The 22351-nt window shown below is 41.1% G+C and overlaps 1 protein-coding gene across 12 annotated transcripts in view; it reads left to right on the top strand.

The window, feature by feature from the left end:
* The window catches only part of SOX5 (SRY-box 5), a 601783-nt gene that overhangs the window by 567785 nt on the left and 11647 nt on the right, over positions 1 to 22351 (top strand). For all 12 annotated transcript variants that reach the window (XM_017736702.1, XM_017736703.1, XM_017736705.1 and 9 more), the window contains 3 exons: positions 2423 to 2568; positions 17751 to 17859; positions 18738 to 18911. In XM_017736702.1, coding sequence (XP_017592191.1) covers positions 2423 to 2568; positions 17751 to 17859; positions 18738 to 18911 — 429 coding nt within the window. The remainder of the gene's footprint in view (positions 1 to 2422; positions 2569 to 17750; positions 17860 to 18737; positions 18912 to 22351) is intronic.

Genomic DNA, 22351 nt, shown 5'->3' with positions numbered 1-22351 from the left:
TATAAATTGTGCTGCAGACTGAGCAGTCACAAATGTCATGGCTTCATGTATGACTTTAAATCCAAGCATTTCTTTTTGGGAACAGGCATATGTCCGTGTACTAAAAACAGAAACAACTTCTCTCTGCTCTTTGCCATTATCTGCAACATCTCTGTGCTAGTTTGGCAATCCTTGGAACTAAGTGCATTTTATGTAATGCAGTTCCCCTCTCTGTCAGTAATTCACCACCTACCCTAAACAACAATAATTTACATTCAACTCGCTTCTATATTAATCATTTCCCTGCACACCAGCATCTTGGCAGCTACTGAAAAACATAAGGAGTGCTTGCTTTTATTCACTGTCATGTGCCAAACTGTCTCAAAGATAGCAGTATTCAGGAAAAGCCAAATAGTCTGGAGAAGGGCATGCATTCCAGTTCCTAGGCAAATTTGGCTCTCTTACAGATTGAAAGTATTATACCTAGACAAGAGCAAAAGCAGCACTAATACTGCTGTTTGTTTGTTTATTTCCTTCCTTTCTAATTTATTCTGACTACATGCAAGGTTGTTCAGATGCAAAGGTTAGCAGATGCAAACTGGGGAAGAAACCAAGCAAGTTGGTAAAATGGAGATGAAAACAAAATCGACTGGTAGCACTGTACTGGTGCAGACTATATTCTTCCTTATGCTGGGAAAACTGGAATTACTCTAATTCCATTGGCTGGGAATTACTGAACTGGGTCATTTAATAAAAGCAATGTGGATCAAGTTATTTCATATAAAACTCTCAGGGTTCCTGGGGTTTTAGCCAAAACTAGCTGTCACTACAATTAACAATAGTCAAACCACACAGAAACTTTTCTTTCTAGCTTTTGCTCTCCAAGGAAGATGGGAGTACCAGTCCTGCTCTTTCTGCAGTCCAAAAAAAAAAACAAACAATAAAAGCCCAAATCAAACTAAAATCCTGACAGCAGCACAGCACTGAACTAATCTGACATCAGCTTCTTCCCCTGAAATGTTTTAAGCAGCAAGACAATGGCCTACGTTTTTTGGCAATCAGTGGATCAGATAGAAGAGTCTAGCAATACAACAAGGATGTGTAATCTGACATGATTAGACAAGGCTCTTTAGGAACAGAACATTCATAATTGAGACAAAGAAAGAGTATTAATAACACTTTCCTAACACGGCAGTTAGCCATTTTATATTTCCTTTCTTTAATCTTAGTGTTTTTCAACAAATCATGGGATTTAATAGCGTGTTTTGGCAGATTAGAGGATTTATGGCCCAGATGTTTTTTGTTCTAAAAATGGATTAGGGTGTAAAGTTTGCTGGAATCCATGGAACATGTTGAGGCAAGCCGGTCATTTTGTGTGTGATTAGTGCCTGCCTTCTGTCTCACAGTCCCTCCATCTGTCACAATTCACCAATGGATCTGGATAGATTTAGCCTCATGTCACAAACAGAAGTCCCTTTTCTGGGCAATTTCATATTACAGATTCATTTTATGCCATTTTTATGCCCTAGTTAAAAGACAGAAAGAAGTGTGTGTGTGTGTGTGTGTGTGCACACGTGTGGGGATGTGGAGGGGGAGAGGGAGATCAATAGATATTAGCCTCTCCTTTAATATTTGAAAAAACAGACTAGGGCTTGGAGTCTCCCATCAGTATTCTATCCTACAAATCACATGCAGATCATAATAAGTATGGTCTGTAGTACATTAAAGGAAAAAAATGACGAAGTGTCACATTTAAAATTAAATAGTATTAGCTGTGCTAGTGATGCTTGTAACATTTTAAAAGGAAATAATGCAGTGACTACCAAGGCTAAGCCCTAGGCTGTAAATTTGTGGCAAAACAGTGGACATTTGACCTACTATTAGCAGCGTGAATAGGAGTGGGAATGTAGGTCCGTGTAGCTGTGGTTTCTTGTACATTTGTGAATGACAGGTGGTGGCAGGGAGCATTCAGTGGATGAGGTTTCTCTTCCCAGCCATTATGCATTTCATATGTATAGCAAACCACCGCCACCTGTGGTTTATTTTAATGTATTCACAAGTTTTAAGAAGGGGAAGAATGAAACGGTCTATTTTTAAGAGTTTGGGATTGCTGGCATGATCAAAGCTTCCCCTAACTCTTATCCGGTTACATCCTGCTGCATACAAACCACAGGGCTAACCTCTGCAGTGTCAGGGAAATATTGAAACTAATAGGATCAAATAGCAAGAACGAGTATTTTGGCACCGAGGTTTCTCATGCTTTACGTCCAGGTGGCTCTATCATAACAACAACAGAATTACTGAGCACTGACAGGTTTGTGGGCATTGCCTTTTAACTCTTTCTCATTAATAATGATAAACTCTGCGTTCCATTGATGAAAGCTAAAGTGTTTTCTTGTAACTTTCTTTTTTTAAGACATCCTTTCTTCTATCACGTCATCAGGTTATTTAAATGACCACGATGCTGTTACCAAGGCAATCCAGGAGGCCCGACAGATGAAGGAGCAACTTCGGAGGGAGCAGCAGGTGCTGGATGGGAAGGTGGCCGTGGTGAACAGCCTGGGTCTCAATAACTGCAGGACAGAAAAAGTGAGTTTCCCAGACTCCTTCTGCAAAGGGTCAGAGTAGGAATTTGCCTCTCCCCACAGATACCCAGGTTCTTCCTCCCTTCTCTTCCTCCTTTTTCTCACTCTATTTTTCCTTCCCTGTTTTTGAAACAGAATAGTTCAAAAAAAGTGAAAAGCAAAATGAAAACCACAACCAAAAGATGAAATGAAAGAGAGGCATGGAGACCCCTGGGTGAGAGTGGGGAGGAGGTAGAGATAGTTAAAGCTCTCGCAAGAATTTTGGAGGCCACTAATTCTCTGTTCCAGCCTGTCAACATGTATTAAGAGAAGGTGATCTTGGAAATCTCTGAGTCTAAGTGGAAATCTTGCTTTATGGAAATGCTTACATGTGTTTGTGAGATGAGCTGGATTTGAAAATACTCAAGCTTCTTTAGGAACATAAGCTTTGCTGATACTCAGGCTCAGCTTCTGGGTATTTAGCCTTGTGAGGTTGTCATATATGATATTTTGTGACCATTGCAATGTAGCACTGTCATGTCATGTTAGATGACTTAACAAAATTGAAAAAGCAGAGAATTGACAACACAAACTGCACCAAATATTTGCAGTGAAGCTTAGAGGCAGCAGAATGTATGGGCCTTACCACCTTCTGCTTTTGTACTGGCCTGTAAAGCTGTGCTATAACAAAATACCAACAAAGTGGATATTCTCTAGTAAAATTTGTATGGGCTCTAACTGTCATGTGTGTCAGTGAGGTCGTGATTTGCTGCTTTTCTCTGTAAGTGCCCGATGTCCTTCTGTGTGCTAACCTGGCTTATGGAGGATAAATAGAACTGCCAGTGCTTGCTGCCACATTTATACTGAGTTGCCCTTATAATGCTGCCACCTAAGATACGCATCCCAACTCTAGTGTGCGTCTCAACATCGTGTGCTTAGCAGGACTTTCTCCTCTGTTCCTCTCCTTCCCTGCAATATTTTCTGAGGTGATACAGCCGTCATTGTGCAGTACAAGGATCCCCGTTGTCACATTTGGTGTCAACTGCATTTTATTGAAACCACCTCCACTGTAAGGTCTTGTGCAATTCACTGAGACAGGCAGGTAAATAGATTGAATAAAAATGATCAGCTGTTTAGCAGGAACTTGAAATCCAGTCATCCTAAGAAGCTTGTGAGTCAAACAGTATCGTCCAGAATGAGCAGATTGCTAATTTGGATAGCTTTCCATTTTCCCTGGTTTTAGATGGAGTTTGATCAATAAGCTGTGAGAAGCCAGCAGCCTGTGTAATGAATGTTAAATGTACACGTGAGTCTCTCACCGCTGTACTTTTTTCATCAGCCTATCCTGGGTGTCAGTGGTGTAGAAATTACTCCAATTTCATGCACTTTCTGGAGAGGAAGGGGAAGGAGAAAAGAGGTCAGTGTAATAGGTATCTGGCAGTACATACACTCTGTCTCAGAAGAAAGAGGTGCTGCTATGGGAAGAGAGAAAGAAAGGGATAGAGCATGTTTATGGCATTTCACAGAGAAGAGCACCAGAAGGGAAAAGGGAAAAGCAGAGTGTCAGATATAAGAAGTGATCACAAGCACAAAGGAATTTATATTCAAATATTTAAGCATTCTTGAAAGGATGCTCGGAGCAGAAATTCCTTTTCTCTGCTCCCCATGTAGAAATGACTTTAACACTCAGCCAGATGCTAATGCAAAGTGACTCAAGCTATTCCTCGCAAGCATAGCTAAATTGCCGTTATTTGTTAAGCGCATTGAATTCAGCTGTGGATACAGCAGTTGGTTGAATTCAGAAAGCATCTGTACCCTTTTTTTTTCCCTTTTTCCTTTTTTTTTTTTTTTTTTTTTTTTTTTAATCCTCCAAAGCAGAGAGAACTCTACCTATCTCCCCCCTCTCCTCCCTTGTGCTGGCTGGGAATTGTCAAGTGACAACCGACCAAATCCTTTTGGACAGGAAGCCTTCATCCTGAGTTCTATATACTTGCAAAGCAGGCCTTGTGGTTGGATCAGGAAGCCCATTAAAAGCACTTTGATGGTATGGAAATTCATCTTCATGAAGCACCCAGGCCCCTAAGCAGCATGCTGTTTAGCTGTGGTTACAGATCAGTCATTCACATCGGAGGGCAGTAATTGTGCTGACGGCTTGTTCGGCAATGGAAGCACATAAAATAATCCCAGGCCCTCCACCATGGCATTGCGAGTTAATCTTCTTTAATACAGATCAGCTGTTGTTCTAACACATGACTTTATGCTGGCTCTAGTGACTCTGCACAGCCTTTTGATTAAGTAACAGGAGTGGAACCATCTGCATTCACTTTATTCTGTTACTTTCCTATTCTTGGGATTCTCCTTATTCCTTCTGTTTTCACTTCGCACCCTTAACCTCAGCTGAAGTTTATTTTCCTCTCTAATTCGTACCTCCTGGTGGGCTCGTGGAGGGCAGACAGGAGTTCTTTTACAAGGTAGCAGGGAAAAAAAATGGTTTGCTCAATTGAAAATTTTTCTAAAGCAACTGTAGGCTTTGGTGTTTTTGATACAATTAATGCCAAAATTTTAATGGGGCTCACTGATTTGGACTCAATGATCTCAGAAGTGTTTTCCAACCTAATTGATTCTGCGATTCTGTGATTTATTTTAGTATGTGAAGTTCACGTCCAGGCAAACAATCCAACTTCTCTAAAGTGTCTTTTTGGTCTAGGACTTTAAAGTTTTTTTCCTAACAGCAAGATTTGAGAGGAAAGCAAGTATTGCCATTTTTAATTAAACTTTATTCTGGTTTTCTCTGTTTTCAAAGGCAGAGAATTAGACACTTGGGAGAGTGGATAGCAAGAAATAGTGCTACAGTTTTATTACAGAGTTTCCCTTTCAGAAGCTCAAGGTCCCACCATGGGACTTAGTGGCAGCCCTAAACTTTCGAGACATCCTGTCTGTGACTTTTGCTTCCTGGCCAGAGAATTGGAGATGGGAGGTGGAATTAAGAGAGGGTTATCCTAATATATATCTATGTGTCCCTGGGCATATTAGTACTTAGAAATGCACATTATGTCTGTGCTAATGTACAGAGGAAAGACTCTCCTTCCTGTAGAGTAACCTCATTTATAGGTAACAAACATCTGTTTGGGGCTGTCCCAAATTTTTCTCCCTTCTTTGCTGCAGTGGGTAGTGTACTTTTGGAGACCTATGATTCTCTGAGACCTGTTGAGCTTTTTTCTGCATGAATTGCTTCTGCAGCCTTTCAGTGGAGGTGGACTCTGTGCCATTCCCAATATATATGTGAGACTCCTGGTGGGGGTTCATCTGCCAGGGGTAGCTGGGCAGCCTTGGGGCTGGAAACCATCTTTGGGAGTCTCTGTTAAAGCTCTTCGGGCTCTTCATATGTGTCCTGTTATCTTGCTCATGTTCTCAGATGTGTTGATCCCTGTGGACAGCCAGACATGCCAGCTAAGGCAGTAGTTAGACAGGAACTTCGTGGAATTAGAGCGAAACTGTATAAAAGGAGTCATACATAAGAAAAGATTTTTAAAAATGGCTAAGATTATTTGGGTGAGTCACTTTTTGGGCATCCAACTTGGACCATCTTGACAGATTTGATTTTCAGAGGATTACTGTAAAAACTATGAGCATCACGATGAACATGGATTTTACTAAAACCTATTTTAATTGCAAATGCAGTAAAACATATTTTTACATTACTTTTCTTGGAAACATTTCCCTGTATAAATGACAAGAGCGTGTATATGTTTTTCTGGTTTCTTGGAAACCCAAGAGCATGGTTTTATTTGTAATTGTCATCTACAGTTAATTATAGCTTGATACATACTATACATAAACAATCTTACCTGTTCTACACATAGCTCAGAGCTCAGGTTGTCAACTGGGGCAAGCAGGCAGCATCACAACAGGCAGCATCAGCCAGGGAACTCTGGCCTCTCTGTCCAGCCCCAAAACTGCAAGGGAGATGTACACAAACACAAAGAGCCAGCATGTGTGTGCACGCATCCCAGCCTACAGTGCACTCCTTCAGGGATACACAGCACAAACATGCACAACACTAGCCAGTAATTCCCCGACTGCAGCCAGACTCTCAGGGATGTACTCTGTGACAAAGGAGGAAGAGGGCATACAAGCCCTCAGTTTGAACACGTGTCAGTGTGCACTGGCACAAATTGGTTTCTGAGTGCTGGCAGGCGCTGGGACAGCTGTGTAAGGACACACAGCCACCAGAGGCTTTCTGATGTGTAGGGATGGAGTCACACTCCAAGCTGAGTACATTCAAATACACCCCCTGTGCTGGGGGTGTGTCTTAACCTGTGGTACAAGTTCTCCCTGTTATTGCTTGGAGTGTGTCCTTTTAAAAGGCTCTGACATGTACTTGTCTACTGGGCTGTGACTAAAGAGCTATTTGTAACAATATTTATTCCAGCATTGTAAGCAGGAGCCTATTACTCATGCTTATGGAACACTGGGTTCAGGATGTCTTTCCTCCGATTCCCACTCACCCCTCCTCCCACCATCCTCTGCACTCCCACCCCCACCTCTCCCTCTTCCCCTTAAGAAAGTGCCAAACATGAAATGACAGTGACCAATGTTGACTTAATGTGGATGTTTAATAATGAAAAAAGTGTGTCAGTTCCAGCGTTAGTTACAAATGGCAGAAAGTATGTCGGGTGGCAGCCCTGTAATAATTTTACATCTATCATTCCTTCCTGATGCCTCCATAGCTGCCTGATGGATGAGGAGAGCAAAGTTAACTCTTTAGAAACCACGGTGATCCACTGAGCTGAAATGAATTTTGTCCCTGCTCTCCCTTTGGGAAGGAGGGAAATATTAAGAATCTCAAACCTGCAGATCCTGCTGCCTTTGTGAAATAAAACACTGGAACTCAGTTTACTAAACACATAAGGAGTAGTTGGTTTAACACATGGCATTTAAATTTTTCTTGTAGTAGAGATTTTTGCTTCAATAGCTTTTTCTTCCTTCTCCTAATGGTTAGATTTGAACCAGAAAGTCAAGAGAAAATTGCAGGACAAAAGGGCAGGCAGGAGAAGAAAAGAGAAGGGTTGGTAAAACAGACTAATGCTGTGCTTGCTGCAGACACTGAAAGACTGTGAGTCAGACTAGATTGAGTAAGTTGTAGTGACTGAAACTGGGACCTGGTACAATCCAGGCTTCCCAAACAGGAGAAACCCACTGACAATTAGTCAAGAGGCACAGTACTAACATCATAAACCAAATCACTCTGCAAGAGTTGAAACCTGCCCATTTTCATAATCTCTGTAGTATTTTACTGGAAAAACACTTCAGCATTCTCAAGGACTAGCAGAGGCGGTGTCACCCATAGCTATTACACACGTTCACACTTCTCCCTGCAAGTTCAGCAGACCTAATAGATATGTCCTGTATCCCACTCTATTCCTCACTGGCCTGTAAAACCTTAGAAAAGCTGATCAGTGTAATGTTTTTGTTCTCGCAGTGTGAGCAGAGATCCGTTTGGACTAATGGTTGTGCAATGTGGGGACCAGGTTGTGTCTTGCAGACTGTTAAGAATCCCACAGCACAAGACTTAATGTTACCCTAACAACTGTATATCCCTGTCTTATTTTGCCTCTCCCTACTCTCTTTCCAAGTTTGTTTCACTGAGGTTCTTTGCCAGCAGAAATTCTTGTATGGGGGCTGCAGTCCTCTTTGTCCATGCTATCAGCACAGAGCACAAAGTTTTCAAATGTGTGACAAGTGAAGCAGGTATTATGTCATCACCCATCCATCACCCAGATGTCAGACTTCCAGTAAGCCCAGTCAGCAGCCTCAACGGGATCATTTGTGGTCAAGGAGTCCTGTTCAACAGGGCTGATGTACCCACTGCAATTTCTCCTGAAACTTTTCACAAATTTAATTTAAAAAAACACAGATCATGCTTGCACACTGCAAAGATCAAAATTGGTTTTGCCCAGCACTAAGCAATAAACATTTTGATTTACTTCAGCTGAAAGTTTATCCATTTATTATCTGTTCCCCCCCTCCTGTCCCCCCTTTCATTTTTTTTGCCATTTGCTTTGTGGAGCTTGTGTATATTTATATTTACAGCCTCTGCATTTAATGGCCACATGCCTTGTTTTCACAGATGGCCAGTGGAAGAACTCCCCTCCCCCCTTTTCCTTTAGTAAAGCCTGCCTTTGGTTTTGCTGCTTTTGTCACAGTGCCACTACTCCCAGTTAGCAAGTGCCTACGCACAAGAGGGAGAGATTCTGCAGTGAGGACTTTTTTTATTCCTCCAAGGATTTTAGCTCTTTATTTTAAAACACCACTATTTTTTTTTCCTCCTCCTGGTTGACCATCATTTATTAAATGCCCAGATCCATTTTTCAAGGACAAGATTAAGTATGGATGTTTATGTGTGTCTTTAGTGCCTTGTGATGGCAGGGCTGCATGGGCAGGGTTAGCTAATAAAAAATGAAGCCTATGGAGGGAGGGACAGATTCTGCCCACAGATGTGTGTGTGTGAAACTCCAGTTGAAGTTAAGGAGAACAGCAGGCAGAGAGGTAAGGGAAGAACCCTAGACCCTTGTAGCTGCTGAAGTCCAAATGGAAATTAAGACTTGGTTCATTCCAAAGGGCGGAGATTGGAAACATTCACAGCCTAGTATGGACCAGGGAGGACTGCAGCTGTTTATACTGTAGTGGAAGTTTTATGAAACCTAATAAAGATGGATCAACTTCCTCCTTAAAAAATAACATACAAGTGATGGGGAGTTCTCGTTATGACTTTTGAGCTTTTTGAGTCCTTGGGTTTAAGTTCTAACCTGTGCCCCACAGCCATGAGAGCTTATTACTTCCTGATATTTTTTTATTATTTTTACATAATCACATGTCTCAAATCACTGGGGCTTTCAGCACATTGATGGACTCCAGCATCAGTGCAGTACCTCTCTTCAGTGTAATAGAAGCTGGGCCTGATTCTTCTGTGAACTGTGTCCATTTGAGCTCCTGAGAGATCAGCCTGACCTGTTCTGCAGGGCTGGAAGAGGTGTAAGCAAAGGTACATCACCCTTCATAATTTGAATACCTTCTAGGGAAAAATGGAAAAAAAAATAGTCTGTAATGGCTATATTACTGCTATGCAGTTGAGTCACCCATTGTTTATTAAACAATTGCCAGGAAAGCAGAAACTGTGTTCTTGCTTTCTATTTGCATGCATGTAGACCCTCCTTCCCAGGAAATCCTGCGTGGGTTGTGATTTTCCTCTCGTTCATTTTTGGTGTGCCACCTCTCTCCCGCAGTTAGCATTTTCTTTCCACACTGTTCAGCTGTACCAGCTTTCTGACTCGCTGAAGTCCCTGATTAAAATTTACATAGCACATTTCATCCAGAGACCTTAAAACTCCTCACAATGGTGGGAAAGCATCACTATCTCCATCCTGTGGAGTTCAGGAAATTAAGGTGCAGCAACTGAACAATTCACAGAGAGTTACAGGCTGTGTCAGCCCAGGAAGCAGTCTGGATGAGAAACTGGGTCATGGAACTCTTAACCTATTTGCAGTCAGCAGATTACAGCTGGATCTGGTTGAGGTCAACTATGCCCGTGCTGTAACAATTTTCCTAAGAAGGAAACAGCATCTCATCATTCTGCTTTGATTTCCTTTTCCTTTTTATTCCTTCTTCAAAATAATGGGCTGGGCCAGTCCTATATGCATTTTCATGTAAAAGCCCTGACTAGCACTATCTTTCAGAGATCATAACCAAAGAAAAGCAGGACTTCAGTGTCCTCTAGAATTGCTACTTCCCATCAGTTTGTTTCCAAGCCAAATAATACATTTTATGAAGGAAGTAATTCTTTCTCGAATACAGAATTTTAAAAAAAACCCCAAACCTTAGGGGCCTGACCCTTGCCAAGTTACTGAGGATTTTCCTCTTTTAATTTCAGTGGACTCTGTCATGCCTTCAGTGCTTTTAAAGGTACTGACTTGAGAACCCTTAGAAACCAAAGCCCTGTGTCTACAATGCACAACAAAGAAAATGACTGTATAAGTTTCAGTAAATTCTTTCTGTGAATTGGTGTCTGTTCCTGAGAGAAGAGTAATTAAATGTCTAGGTCTTCTTTGTCACTCTGATCTTGTCCCTATAACACCTCATAAGGAACTTTTCTACTGAGTCTGTATAACACTTCATGCAGATTACAAATCAGATGCAATGATTTCTAGGCAGTATTAAAGCAATATGGATTTTAATATGTATTGTAAACCAAAAGATATGGTTCCTCTACCAAGTGATGTAGCCCCAACTTAGACTGCATAATTTTGAAAAAAGTACCATAAAATCAGGAAGAGCCACAAATAAAGAATGTTCTTTTATTTTCTTGCTTCTAATGCTGCTTTTAGATTCTGTGGGTGGATTATTCCATGAAAAATAGAGATCTTGGATAAGCAAGATTGAAAGAGCTGAGGGGGTGGTAAATACATTGTTTCTTCATACTCAACTTTGATGCAACAACAACAAAAAAATCTCCCAAATGATAACTTGCTGTGACATTATAAATAATCTTTCATCTTCTTTGGTGGTCCACAAAGTTTATGTAATTGGAAGGCTAAAACCCTTCTTTGTTGTTTCTTGCCTTTTCATTAGTACAGTAGAAGACTATAAAATTGTGCAGCCAGAAGGGGTTTAACAATTACCAAGTCAACATTTGAAAGTCTCGCTCTATTTTATCATTTATGCATGTGCTTTTTACGAGTTTTACAGCCCTGCAAGCATTACTGAAGCAAGGTCCATTGCAATGGTGGATCTATAACTGCTTTATTTTTATTTTGCTTTCCTTGGTACCATGTGCCATCAGCAAGAGTCACAATTCCACACTCATAAAGAAATTACAAGCTTGAGATGGTAATTTTTTGGCAAGATCTGGGGGTGCTAGTTTTAGTTACTAAAATGTTTAGCAGTCTTTCTTAGGAACCTTTGGCAAGTCCCATAATGTGTGACTCAGTTTCCCTTCTGGTAAACAATTAATAATCCTGCCTTTCTTTGTGAAATGTTGTGGGTAATTCACTGATGAGTGAAGAACACTTGGGCAAGGTGACACAGAAAAACCCAAATCTAAATCAAAGATCCCTCTGAAAACAGCTGGAAGTTCTCTTACAGCAGTTAGAGGTGTAACAAGATCTGGGCCATAACAAGATTTGGACTGGGGCATAGACAGCGTGCACAGTAGCTGTTTTGAAGTACCATGGCATTAATATGCAGGAGCAGAGTCTGGAATGCAAATAATTCATCATGTGCAAACCTCTGGGCACAGCTCTCACTATTGCCAGTTGTTCCCCTAAGTTCTTCCAGCTTTCTGTCATCCATAATGCCTGCCTACCTCATTTTTTCCACACTTGGTAAGACTGTGGATGAGGGTTTTAGAACTCAGGCTATTCTGATGTTTATTTTTACAAGAGGCAGAGGGATTGCACAGAAAGATTACTTTTGCAAAGTCTTCACTCGTTTAGATGGAGTGTAAGACCTTCTTGGAGAGCTAAGGAAAATACCACAGGGTTGAATGGATAGCACCTGGTGCCACCAGCATGTCTGATAATTAAATATGTTTTTCTGTCATAAACTGAACTTACATTTTGTGCGATCATAGCAACTAATCTGCCCAAAACGTTAAGATTTGGTGTATGTCGACCAAGGTATGCATTGAAAGGGCTGATATTTACAGGCTCTTGCTGGGGAAGGAGATGCGCCTCAGCACCACAAACCACATCAGATGCTGTCACTGGTCCTGCTCAGCAAACTAAGATAAAAACTACCTCCTCAAAACTCAAATCTATTTGAAAATACTATCCTTAGCATTTAGATATGGGAAATAGCTGGACAAACTGTAGTTGGAGGGGAAGGGAAGAAATGAGACACACAAAAGGACAATAGCAGGCAACCGTCTGTTTCTTTTTAATGTTTCGACACTGAGCAAAGGTAGCAGGCTGTGTCATTCAGTGTGTATGGAATTCTTAGGTGCAAGAAATGATCAGCAAGTTCCTCCTTGTAGTCCATAGGTAACTGTGTTCGGCTCTCTCTAGCTTTTTTTTGTTTGTTCATATCCCAGTTCCCTTGGGATATGAAAAGCAGAAATGTGAAGTGATGTTCCTGAACACTTCTCCTCTGGAATCCTACACTGGCTGTTTCTCTGCAGGCATCAAAACTGAGAGGAGAAATATTCCTGTCAGGAAAAATGGGGGTAGGGTTGAGGGGAGCAGCAAAGTGGAGAGTGGACTGCTTCAGTAAAAGTGCTTAACCTTGAATTATGCAATCGGAAAAACAGCTCTTGCCAAAATGCGACTCTAACGGAGTTCAGAGTACCGGCAGAGTTTGCCAAATACCCCAGCCAAAAGGATGTCTCAGTGAGGGGGAGGAGGGATCCACTGCCATATGCCCAGCATTCACAGTATACTGGAAGGACTGGAGAGTCCTTCAGGAATGGAGGTGTGTAAATGGTCTCAGGTTCACCCTGAACGCTGGTACTATGAACCAGTACAAAATGGGAGCAGTGAGGGCGGAGGACAGTAGGCAAATCTATCAGGATGTTTTTATTTCTCAAACCTTCCAAGGTTTTGCTTCACTTTTATGTAGTAGTGGGAGGAGTTCTGGCAAACAGGATCAGGCTGTTCTACATATGTTTTGACTCTTCTTGTTTTATGTTTCTTCTATGAAAGAGACTGCAACCAAGTTCTTGTCATTTTTAGATCAATGTTTTGTTAAACTATGACAGCTATCCATGACAGAGAGCCAACTAACTTTTGCAGCTGACCACAAAACTGAGTCTGACTTGTGGTGCTTAGTCATTTTTTATATTTTTTTTTTTACATGACACATTCCATGTGTGTATGTGTTTTTGTTCTTTTAAATATAATTAGAGCATTTCTAGGAGTTGTGGTACAAATCAGTCTTCTTTGGCAGGTTAATTTCTTTGATTAATAAAGTTTTAGAAACTTTCATCAAATTGTGGCTGTTGATGAAACCTCTCTGGTTATACTTTGAACAATTGGGCTATTGTGGGATTGAATGCTCTTTACAGTATTATCTCCTCTGGTCTGTTCATTGGAATTTTAAATGATCCAGTCAACAGAGCTCTTGCTGCCCCTGTGGAGAGTCTCTCCTACGCTCCAATAGAATGATGATTAGGAAGCCCTTCATAAAGAAATAAGATATTTATAAAATGTCTTTCAGCCTTCTGAGGTGTGATATAAAATTCAGAGATTTGGGATCACTTCATGTTTAGTAAGAGATGGCTGTGTTTCTTCTCCTGGAAGGGCAGAAGTGCTCCTTGCTGCTTTATTTTTGCTGCTTTGTGCTGTCTGATTTTTAGCAGGTCTCACAAGCAATTCGTTACACCTCTTTCCTTGGTTTGGACAAACCTTGCCTGTCGTTCCTAGCAATAGTAGTTCTAGGCTGCAGTAGATGCCACCTGGCATTTTTCATAGGATGAATAGCATTTCATACCTGAAACAAAGGTATGTTCTGCTGGACCCAACATACTTATAACCCACCTGTTATCACTGGGTGGGGCCTCATCTTGCTACTGTTTACACAGCTAATCCAACACAGCAGAGTGGTGGCAGATTTGGGAATGTGTAATTTGTTTTTGAATTATGATAATGATGATTAATAGATCCTGATTTTGTATAAACTTCAAATCATTGTGGACTTCTTGTCTGAAGTTATTATGTAGATGTCCCTGTCTGTTGTGGGTTGCGGGGGGGGGCGGGGGCGGGTGCGCGGCGTGTGGTGGAACTGGTTGATCTTTAAGGTCCCTTCCAACCCAAACCATTCTATGATTCTCTGAGAGGAGGCTGGAATAGCAATATCAGCAGGTTGCCAGTTTATTTGGGGTCAGAGAAGAAAAGAAATTCTCCTTTGTTTCTTTGGAGGTTCCATAAATACTTGCCCATAAACTGAAAGACTGTAGAAAAGGTAAGTAGGTGCTTCCATCAAACGAAAAGCAGTAAGTCATCAACTGAATGCTTTTAAGCAAAACAACATGGGAATGCTGCTTAGTCCCTTTCAAATATTTAGTGATTGTAAAAGTGTTTCTCTATGTCAGGATTGGGGAAAATCGGGTGCTGTGTGTTTAATGGGAAGGGCGTAGGACAGGAAATCATAATGCTGCTGACCTACAGTCAGACTTTTGCATCTTGCCAGGGTGTTGCTGATCTCTTTCTGCTCTCCTAATACTGTTTTGTTTGGGTTTTTGAGGGGGGCAGTTGGGTGGTCTGGTTTGGTTTTTTTTTTTAATGGCTTGAGTTGGAAGGAAGATCATCTGCCTCTAAACCCCCTGCCACAGGCAGGGACCCCTTCCCCTAGACCAGGTTGCTGAGAGCCCCATCCAGCCTGGCCGAACACTTCCAGGGATGGGACATCCATAACTTCTCTGGGGAGCCAGACCCAGAGCCTCACCACTCTCACATCAGAGAATTTGTCCCTAACATCTAATCTAAACCTACTGCCTTTCAGTGTGAAGCTATTGCCCCTTGTCCTGTCACTCCAGGCCCTTGTAAATAGTCTCTCTCCATCTTTGTTGCAGGTTTCCTTCAGGTACTGAAAGGCCACAATTAGATCACCATAAAACCTTCTCTTTTCCAGGCTGAACAATCCCAACTCTCATAGCCTTTCCTCATAGGAGAAGTGCTGTTGCAGAGGCTCAGGCAAGGGCAGGCCTTAGACTTACTATTGCCTTCGTGCTTTTTAGATTTAAAACATTTCTGAACATTAACAACAGAAGAGTACAGCTGGCTGCTTTGATCCTCTTTTTCCAGAGCAATGTCATGCAGAACTTCTTTTTAGCTGCCATTTTATCATTGCTGGTTGAATTATACATTTAAGTAGCAAGGAGTAAATTTGTCACCATGTTAAAAGGGTGGTTTCAGTGCTCATCATGTTCCAGTTCTCCAGAGAGCCACCTCCATGTGCAGGGCTGCACGGAGCAGCCTGGGAGCTCCATGCTCATCTGACATTCCTTCACGGCCCCTCTTCCATGACACCTTTTCTCCCTCACTTCATCCAGCATGGCTGTACCTCAAAATGTAGAACTCCGTCCAAGGTGGATTGCAGCAGAGCATACATGGACTGGTTAAGTCAGGCTCTGATGAACGAGCTGTACCTGGAGTGTGCCTTGCAGGTGGCATTCTGGAGTATCCACTGACCTCAGGACTCAGTCAGATCATGTCAATGGAGTGTGGTTGGGAATGGAACTGCTTCCAACTCCAAGAGCTGCGTTTACTGCCTAAAGAAAAAGCTGTTAAGCCCATGCCCTTTGCACTCCCAGCTCTGTTTCTCTGAGAGGTTTACACATGCTTCAAAAAAAGTCTTCAACAGAGTAACTCCCTTCCCCCATAATACAGCCAACAAGAGAAAATGTTCTTTCATATTCTAGCTTGGTGGCAGTGTTTTAAAATGATTCCTGACATAAAAATTTTTGAACTCTAGCACTGCGAAGTTGACAGTAAATAGATTCTTTTTTTTCTGAAGGAAAAACTGTTGACTTCTATTATATATCCATGCAATCCATTTGGAAGAAATACAAGGTGAACTTATTCCTGACTTTTTGACTTCTGACAGGCTACTTTGGAAATGAGAGCTGAGTTATAAATGGTGGATCAAAGAGTTTGGTAAAGCGAAATGCCTGAATAGTTCAGGTGCTTATTTGAAGCTTCTCCAAGCTTTCTGGATCTGCTGTGCCTGGTAGTGTTATGGAAACCCTTTTGCTTGGGATAGGCTGAGTCTGTTGCATGAGCTTTTCCTGCAAAAACCAAGAGGAAAACTCATCTCACATGCTTTCCATGGTGAAGTGTCAGGGTATAGACAGAACACCAGAAGTATGAAAGGGTTTTTAGTGAAAATGAATGTGAGGAATAGGAAAGTTAACCTCATATTCCCTAAACTCTGTGAACATACAAAGTTGAGCAGATTAGCCTTGTTTTCAACTCTCCTTGAGAAAATCTTTGTGCAATGACTTACATGAATTTGAACCATTCTTTGAATTGCAGATGCAGGGACATCACATTACAGGAAGCATTTCTGTATTCGCATTGTTCTCTTTTCTGTTTTCTTCTGTAATGCAACCCGGTGACATTATTAGGCTACATGGAACAGTTGCCATGAGAAATCTGGAAGTTTTTTTTAGTTCATTGATCTTTTACAGTCAACAGGAGCAGAATAGAGCAAGGAAACAGAAATCTTTTCTTTCAGGAAGAAGCTCAAAAGAATTCTTTCGACTGGAGCCACTTCATTATCATGCTGTATCATGTCATTTTCTTAGCTTTGCAAAAGGCACAGCACCTGAGATTTTGAAATGTTATTATTGCTTTCCTGAAAGGTGTATTTTTAAACATATGATTGTCTGGAAGATAGAATGCTCATGAGCAAAAGCCATTGGGAAAACAAAAACAGTTGGAAAATGGAACACCTTTGTGTTTGTAAAGTCAAACGGTTTGGGGGGAAGTGAGGTGTTGTGAAGAGAACATTGGAATTAATTGCCCTAGCATGTCGTTCTGGCAGTGTCTTTAGACACCAGTGCAGCCTGACAGATTAATTGGCAGCACACACCAGCCTGTTGCAATCCAGGGTTCATAGTTAGTTCTGACCAGATGAATCATGGCCGGGGTGTTAGTAGGGTTGGACAAAACAGTCTGGACAAGAACACAAACTGCTGCCCGAAGATCATGCTTAATTCCGGCTGAACCTTTCCCAGGGCCTGAATAAGTTTGAACTGTAGGGTGTTTTTTTTCCTATGGGCTGCTTCCTAAATTTGCTGCCTTTTAAAATAGAAACAGGGCAAAGCCATCCATGTCTCTGCACTTCGATTGCAGGCTAGAAATAGAGTGAAACAATAAATACGTTGCAAAAGACCATGCATCACCTAAACTTCCAGGCCAGCTTTGCAGTCTCAGGGACGTAGAGAGTTGAAGTATTCTTCAGATGTGCAACCAATTTTATCATGCCTAACTAAGCCAATCTTTTCAACACTATGGAGTTTGCTTATCACTAGCTAATAAGCAAGTTTTAGAAAGGACTTTATGATAGAGTCTGTAACCATATCTCTTCCAGAAAAAGTATTATTTATTCAATACATGGCTCAGTAAACTGTTGTGAATACTTATCTAGCTTTCCTATCAAGTTACAATATTTAAATATTTTCCTTATCCAAATCCTGTCGTCTTGCCCATATAGGACAAAACGACACTGGAGACCCTGACTCAGCAGCTGGCAGTAAAACAGAGTGAAGATGGGAAGTTCAGCCACACAATGATGGATTTCAACATGAGTGGAGATTCTGACGGTCAGTACAGATGGCTTTTCCTTATTTCCAGGTTTGTGTGTGCATATCAACAGGATCTGAGGGAGAATCCAAGTTCTTTGGAAACCCATGAGGAGTACGATCTGTTAGCAATAAGTGGCTATGAAACAAGGCAGGAAGAAGTGATTGATTGTGGGGTGTTTTAAGTCTGGAGATGATTTTTAGCCTTCCCTCTGTCCACTGAAAGTCTCAAGATGGGACCAAAAATGTATTTCTGATAATAAAAGGGACTAATGGAAGCAAATATATGTGGGGTAAGTGTGATCACACAGGGAATCCATGAAGTGTAGACCTGGTCCTCCGTAAGTGCTGTGTGCTCTGCATCTATGGGAGCTTTATTGGTTTGATGAAGTGAGCATAATGTTTATTTGTTTCTCTGCTATTGCATATATTGTTAAGGAGATGTAAGCACAAAAACAGGCAAGTATGTAAATACTCATTCGCTGGTTACAGAATTGCTTAAGAAGAAATCCCCAGTATTGTCATCTATCACCCCCTTTCTGTCACAGAAAAGGTAGAAGATTGGTAACATAATATGACCAGCATTCTGTAAGCAAGAAAGGAAGAAAATAAAAAGTAAACCTGCATTGATAAGTATATATTTGATTTATGTAATTAAGCAGTAAAAGATGGCTTAGAAAAGCTGTTTAATGCTTTGTATTTAAAATAAACATCAAAACTCTTCATCAGGTCTATACTATGTGGTACTGAATGAATAGAATAACTAAACTAGACAATTAACCATTAACCTATTGTGAACACTGACTCATTGAATGTGCAGCACCTGACCTAAGTTATTGATGGCACAGGAAGCCGTATACTGAAATACAAGCTGGAAATGTTTTCCTCTTGCTTTTTAGGAAGCGCAGGAGTTTCAGAGTCTCGGATTTACCGGGAATCCCGAGGGCGTGGCAGCAATGAGCCTCACATCAAGCGCCCAATGAATGCGTTCATGGTGTGGGCTAAGGATGAACGGAGGAAGATCCTTCAAGCTTTCCCTGACATGCACAACTCCAACATCAGCAAGATACTAGGTAAGAATGATAGAGCACTTCTCTTCCAGAGTGAAGCTTGAAAAAATTCTGAGTTGAGCTGAGCACTTGACACAATAGAATTGTTTCTTTCTCTCTTGCTCCTCAGTCACTGCACCAAGGACAACAGTAATAAGAGCTTCCCATGTGCTGCCCAGCAGTATGCATTAACCACAGCCTGAAATGTTCTTGTGTCTTTGTAATTATTGAGATTGTGGTGGTGATTTGCTGTGCACAGAGGAGAGACGGAGTAGCTCATAGTTCCCGAGTTTTCCTTATTAAATATGGGGGTTACGTTTCTCCTTTCTCAGAGAGCAGTAACTTCACTGGACTGCCACAACTTCTCCATGAGGACGAACAGTGGCTTAACCAGTTCATCTGTCAGTTCCCTCAGGACCTGCAGATGTATCTCAGCAGGTCCCATGGACTTGTGTCTCGAACCTGATCTTCTCCTACAGTGGGTGGTTCTTCATTCTTCCATATATTGAAAAGAATCCTGAAATTTTAAAAAAAACCTCTGATTGCCATATTCTCTGCTCTTCACATCCTGAGCAACACTTGTCCTGAACATCATCTACTGAATCTCCTGCCAAAGTCTTCCAACTTTTCCCTACTTGATCAGATTCTCAGGACCGTGTTCTGTCCAAAGTTACTCCTCTGTGATGTGCTGGCTGATACAGTAGGTTACTAATGAGGCTCACTGAGGCCAATGAATTACTTTCCTGCAGAAAAGTAATACATTTGTGACCAAATTAGAGATACTGCATTTTTACTGAAAAAAACAGCTACAGGACCTAAGCATCTCTCAGGCCAGTGGCTGAGCAGGGAACATGTTTACCTGTGCTGCAGATCTCACTGGTTTTGCAGGCTACTCAAGAGATGTAGTGCAATTATGATGGCAGCATTAACCAGCTGCAGGGCTGATAAATATGCCGAGTTTAGATTGGTCAGAGGTTTGAGGCTTACCTTGATTAGAGTGGTATTATGAAAAGTTAGCAGGGTGCAAGTGGAAATGAGATAAATTGGTTGGAGAAGCAAAATGTATTGCCATGGATGGCAGATGTGATGATATTAACCCATGATTTAAAGGGTGGTATGAGATTATTAGATTAGTTATGGGAACAGGATTAGAAGGCTAAATTGGTTATGTTGATGGCAAAATAACCTTATACTGGTTAAAAGGGATTATACTGGTCAGAGGTGTATGATGTGATTAGCCGGAGGACAGGGCAGTAATAGTTTTGGTCTGTTCCTAAATTGAGAGTAGACCTGGTTAAACCTGTTTTTAAATAATCAGCTTCAGAAATCTACAAGATCATTCTGAATGGCCCTTTTCATACACAAAGTACAAAGAGAGCTTGATGTTTTCCCTCTTAACTGATTGTTTTGGATAACAACCTCCGACAGCACGCTGCTAATTCATTCTGCTTAAAACAGGCGCTTGAGCTGGGCTGACATTTTACGCAGTCTCTGGGGATCCTGGTTGACATTTTAAAGGGCTTCTAAGCATTTTATAATACCCTAAAATCTGGTTTTAATAAGCCATTCTGCTGAAATTGTTAACATAAGGAATCACCTTTTACTATTTGGCGCTAGATCAGGGAGATATGGAGACATCTTTTTCTGATTAGATATACAGTAGTTGGAGTAAAATGTGCAAATTCATTACAGATCCTGTTGAGGTGACAGACAGTATAGCTGACTCCAAACTCTCCGTTTTTCTGCCAGATATGGGGAAAAGCAAGGTCTGAGACAGTGAAAGATGATGTTTCTATTTCTTTACAGCATCACATTTGATTTTTTTCATTCTACCTGTGCGACAGAGAGGGATGTCCTGGCATCTTCCTTCTTGACAGAAACATTACAAAGGAGTTCCCTCAACTGCAAAAGGCCAGTCTTTTGAAGTCAGCAGGGGAGCTGTCTGTTAACTGGCATAGGGTGACCAACCAGAAGCTCGTAGTTCAGCCAGGTATTAGGGTCTCCTTATTAGAAAGCCACAATTTTTCCTTCCCATTTTTCCAGCAGTACTGCTACACATTGAGGTCAGAGAGCTCATTGTCATGCAGAGTAGCTTAGATGGAGTTCTCACCAATCGAGGGTCATTTTTATAGTAAAATGAGAGGAGGTCCCCTTCCCAGCACTAGAATTCTTTAGGGATTATGTTTGACACTGTGGTATTATGTTTTGAGCATAAAAATTAGATACATGGATTTTTCACTAAATTTGTCTGTGCATACGTTTGTCATCCATCTGTTCATTGCAACTTAAACTTGTGGATAATGATTTTTTTAGTAAATTGTTCCAAAAGTGCTAAAATGGGACTGCTGGGCCCTATCAATTTAATAATGCATTGTTTAGATATTTTGGTAAATATTTGAATTAATTTCATCAAGAAATCAGCATCAAGATTTTTGGAAAAAATTAAGTTAATTACTAGCTTAAGAAATTCTCTTGGCATGTATACATGTGTTTACACAAATATTACTCATACCTATACATTATACAAGTGTTTGTGTATGTGAGAGTGTTTTTTAAACATAAAATCAGCCTGATTCAGGTATTCAGATTGAAAAATCTGTCTGATGGACTGAAAGTTAGAGAGTGTTGCAAACAGCTGAAAATTCTTGTCAGAGAAACTTGGCTTAAAATTAGCAGTAAGCAGAGCTCTGAACATGCACGTGTGTGTCTGAGCACAGGTGTCTGGGCATGGCTGAGAGCATCTCTTTTCTGCCCTGGACTCAAGTATTTGCCCTCTCCAGATGTGTTCACAGTCTCACACAGCTGTGTGGGCACAGCTCTGACTGCCCTAGCTCAGTTTAGGGACAGGAGCTGTGCTCAGTGCTGCAAAGTCTTTGAATTTGCTTTTTTTTCCTGAATACTTCAGGCACCATATCAGGGAGAATTGTGCAAGAGTCCTGCTTGTCCTTATGCATACATCGAGGGAGGGGAATGGGCTCTTGTTTTCATAGTCAAGGAGAAAAGCCTTGCATACTTGACCCACTCAAAGCTTTCCAGCACAGATGGTGAGCAGGAAGCTCACCCAAGAGTGTAAATCTTCCCTTAAAAAGAAAGTTTCTACAATCACACTTTGTTTGGGCTTGGATTTGGCACTGTGCATAGGTACCCATGCCTGCCTGTGTGTGTTTATAGACAGTGATAAAGCTACTACAAGCATATTTTGTCCAAATATAAGGTATTTTTTAAAAGTTTTAATACATTGATTGATGGTACTCATTCATAGCTTGCCCTGTGGGTGGAAATTCAAAGATCAGAGTTATATATCCTTCAAAATTTCAGATTAAGACTGTTCAGAGAATTGATTGTATTATGTAAATTACTAAGAAAATAAGTGAAAATGATAAAATATAAAGAACGATGGTTTATCATCAGAAAATACGCCCTTTTTTAAAATTTATTTTGACAGCATTGTTTGTTTAATTATG

Source organism: Corvus brachyrhynchos, unplaced genomic scaffold (genome assembly GCF_000691975.1).
Source record: "Corvus brachyrhynchos isolate BGI_N302 unplaced genomic scaffold, ASM69197v1 scaffold246, whole genome shotgun sequence".
Lineage (NCBI taxonomy): Eukaryota > Metazoa > Chordata > Aves > Passeriformes > Corvidae > Corvus > Corvus brachyrhynchos.
Note: the sequence above shows the minus strand (reverse complement) of the source record. Positions and strands in the feature narration are given on the sequence as shown.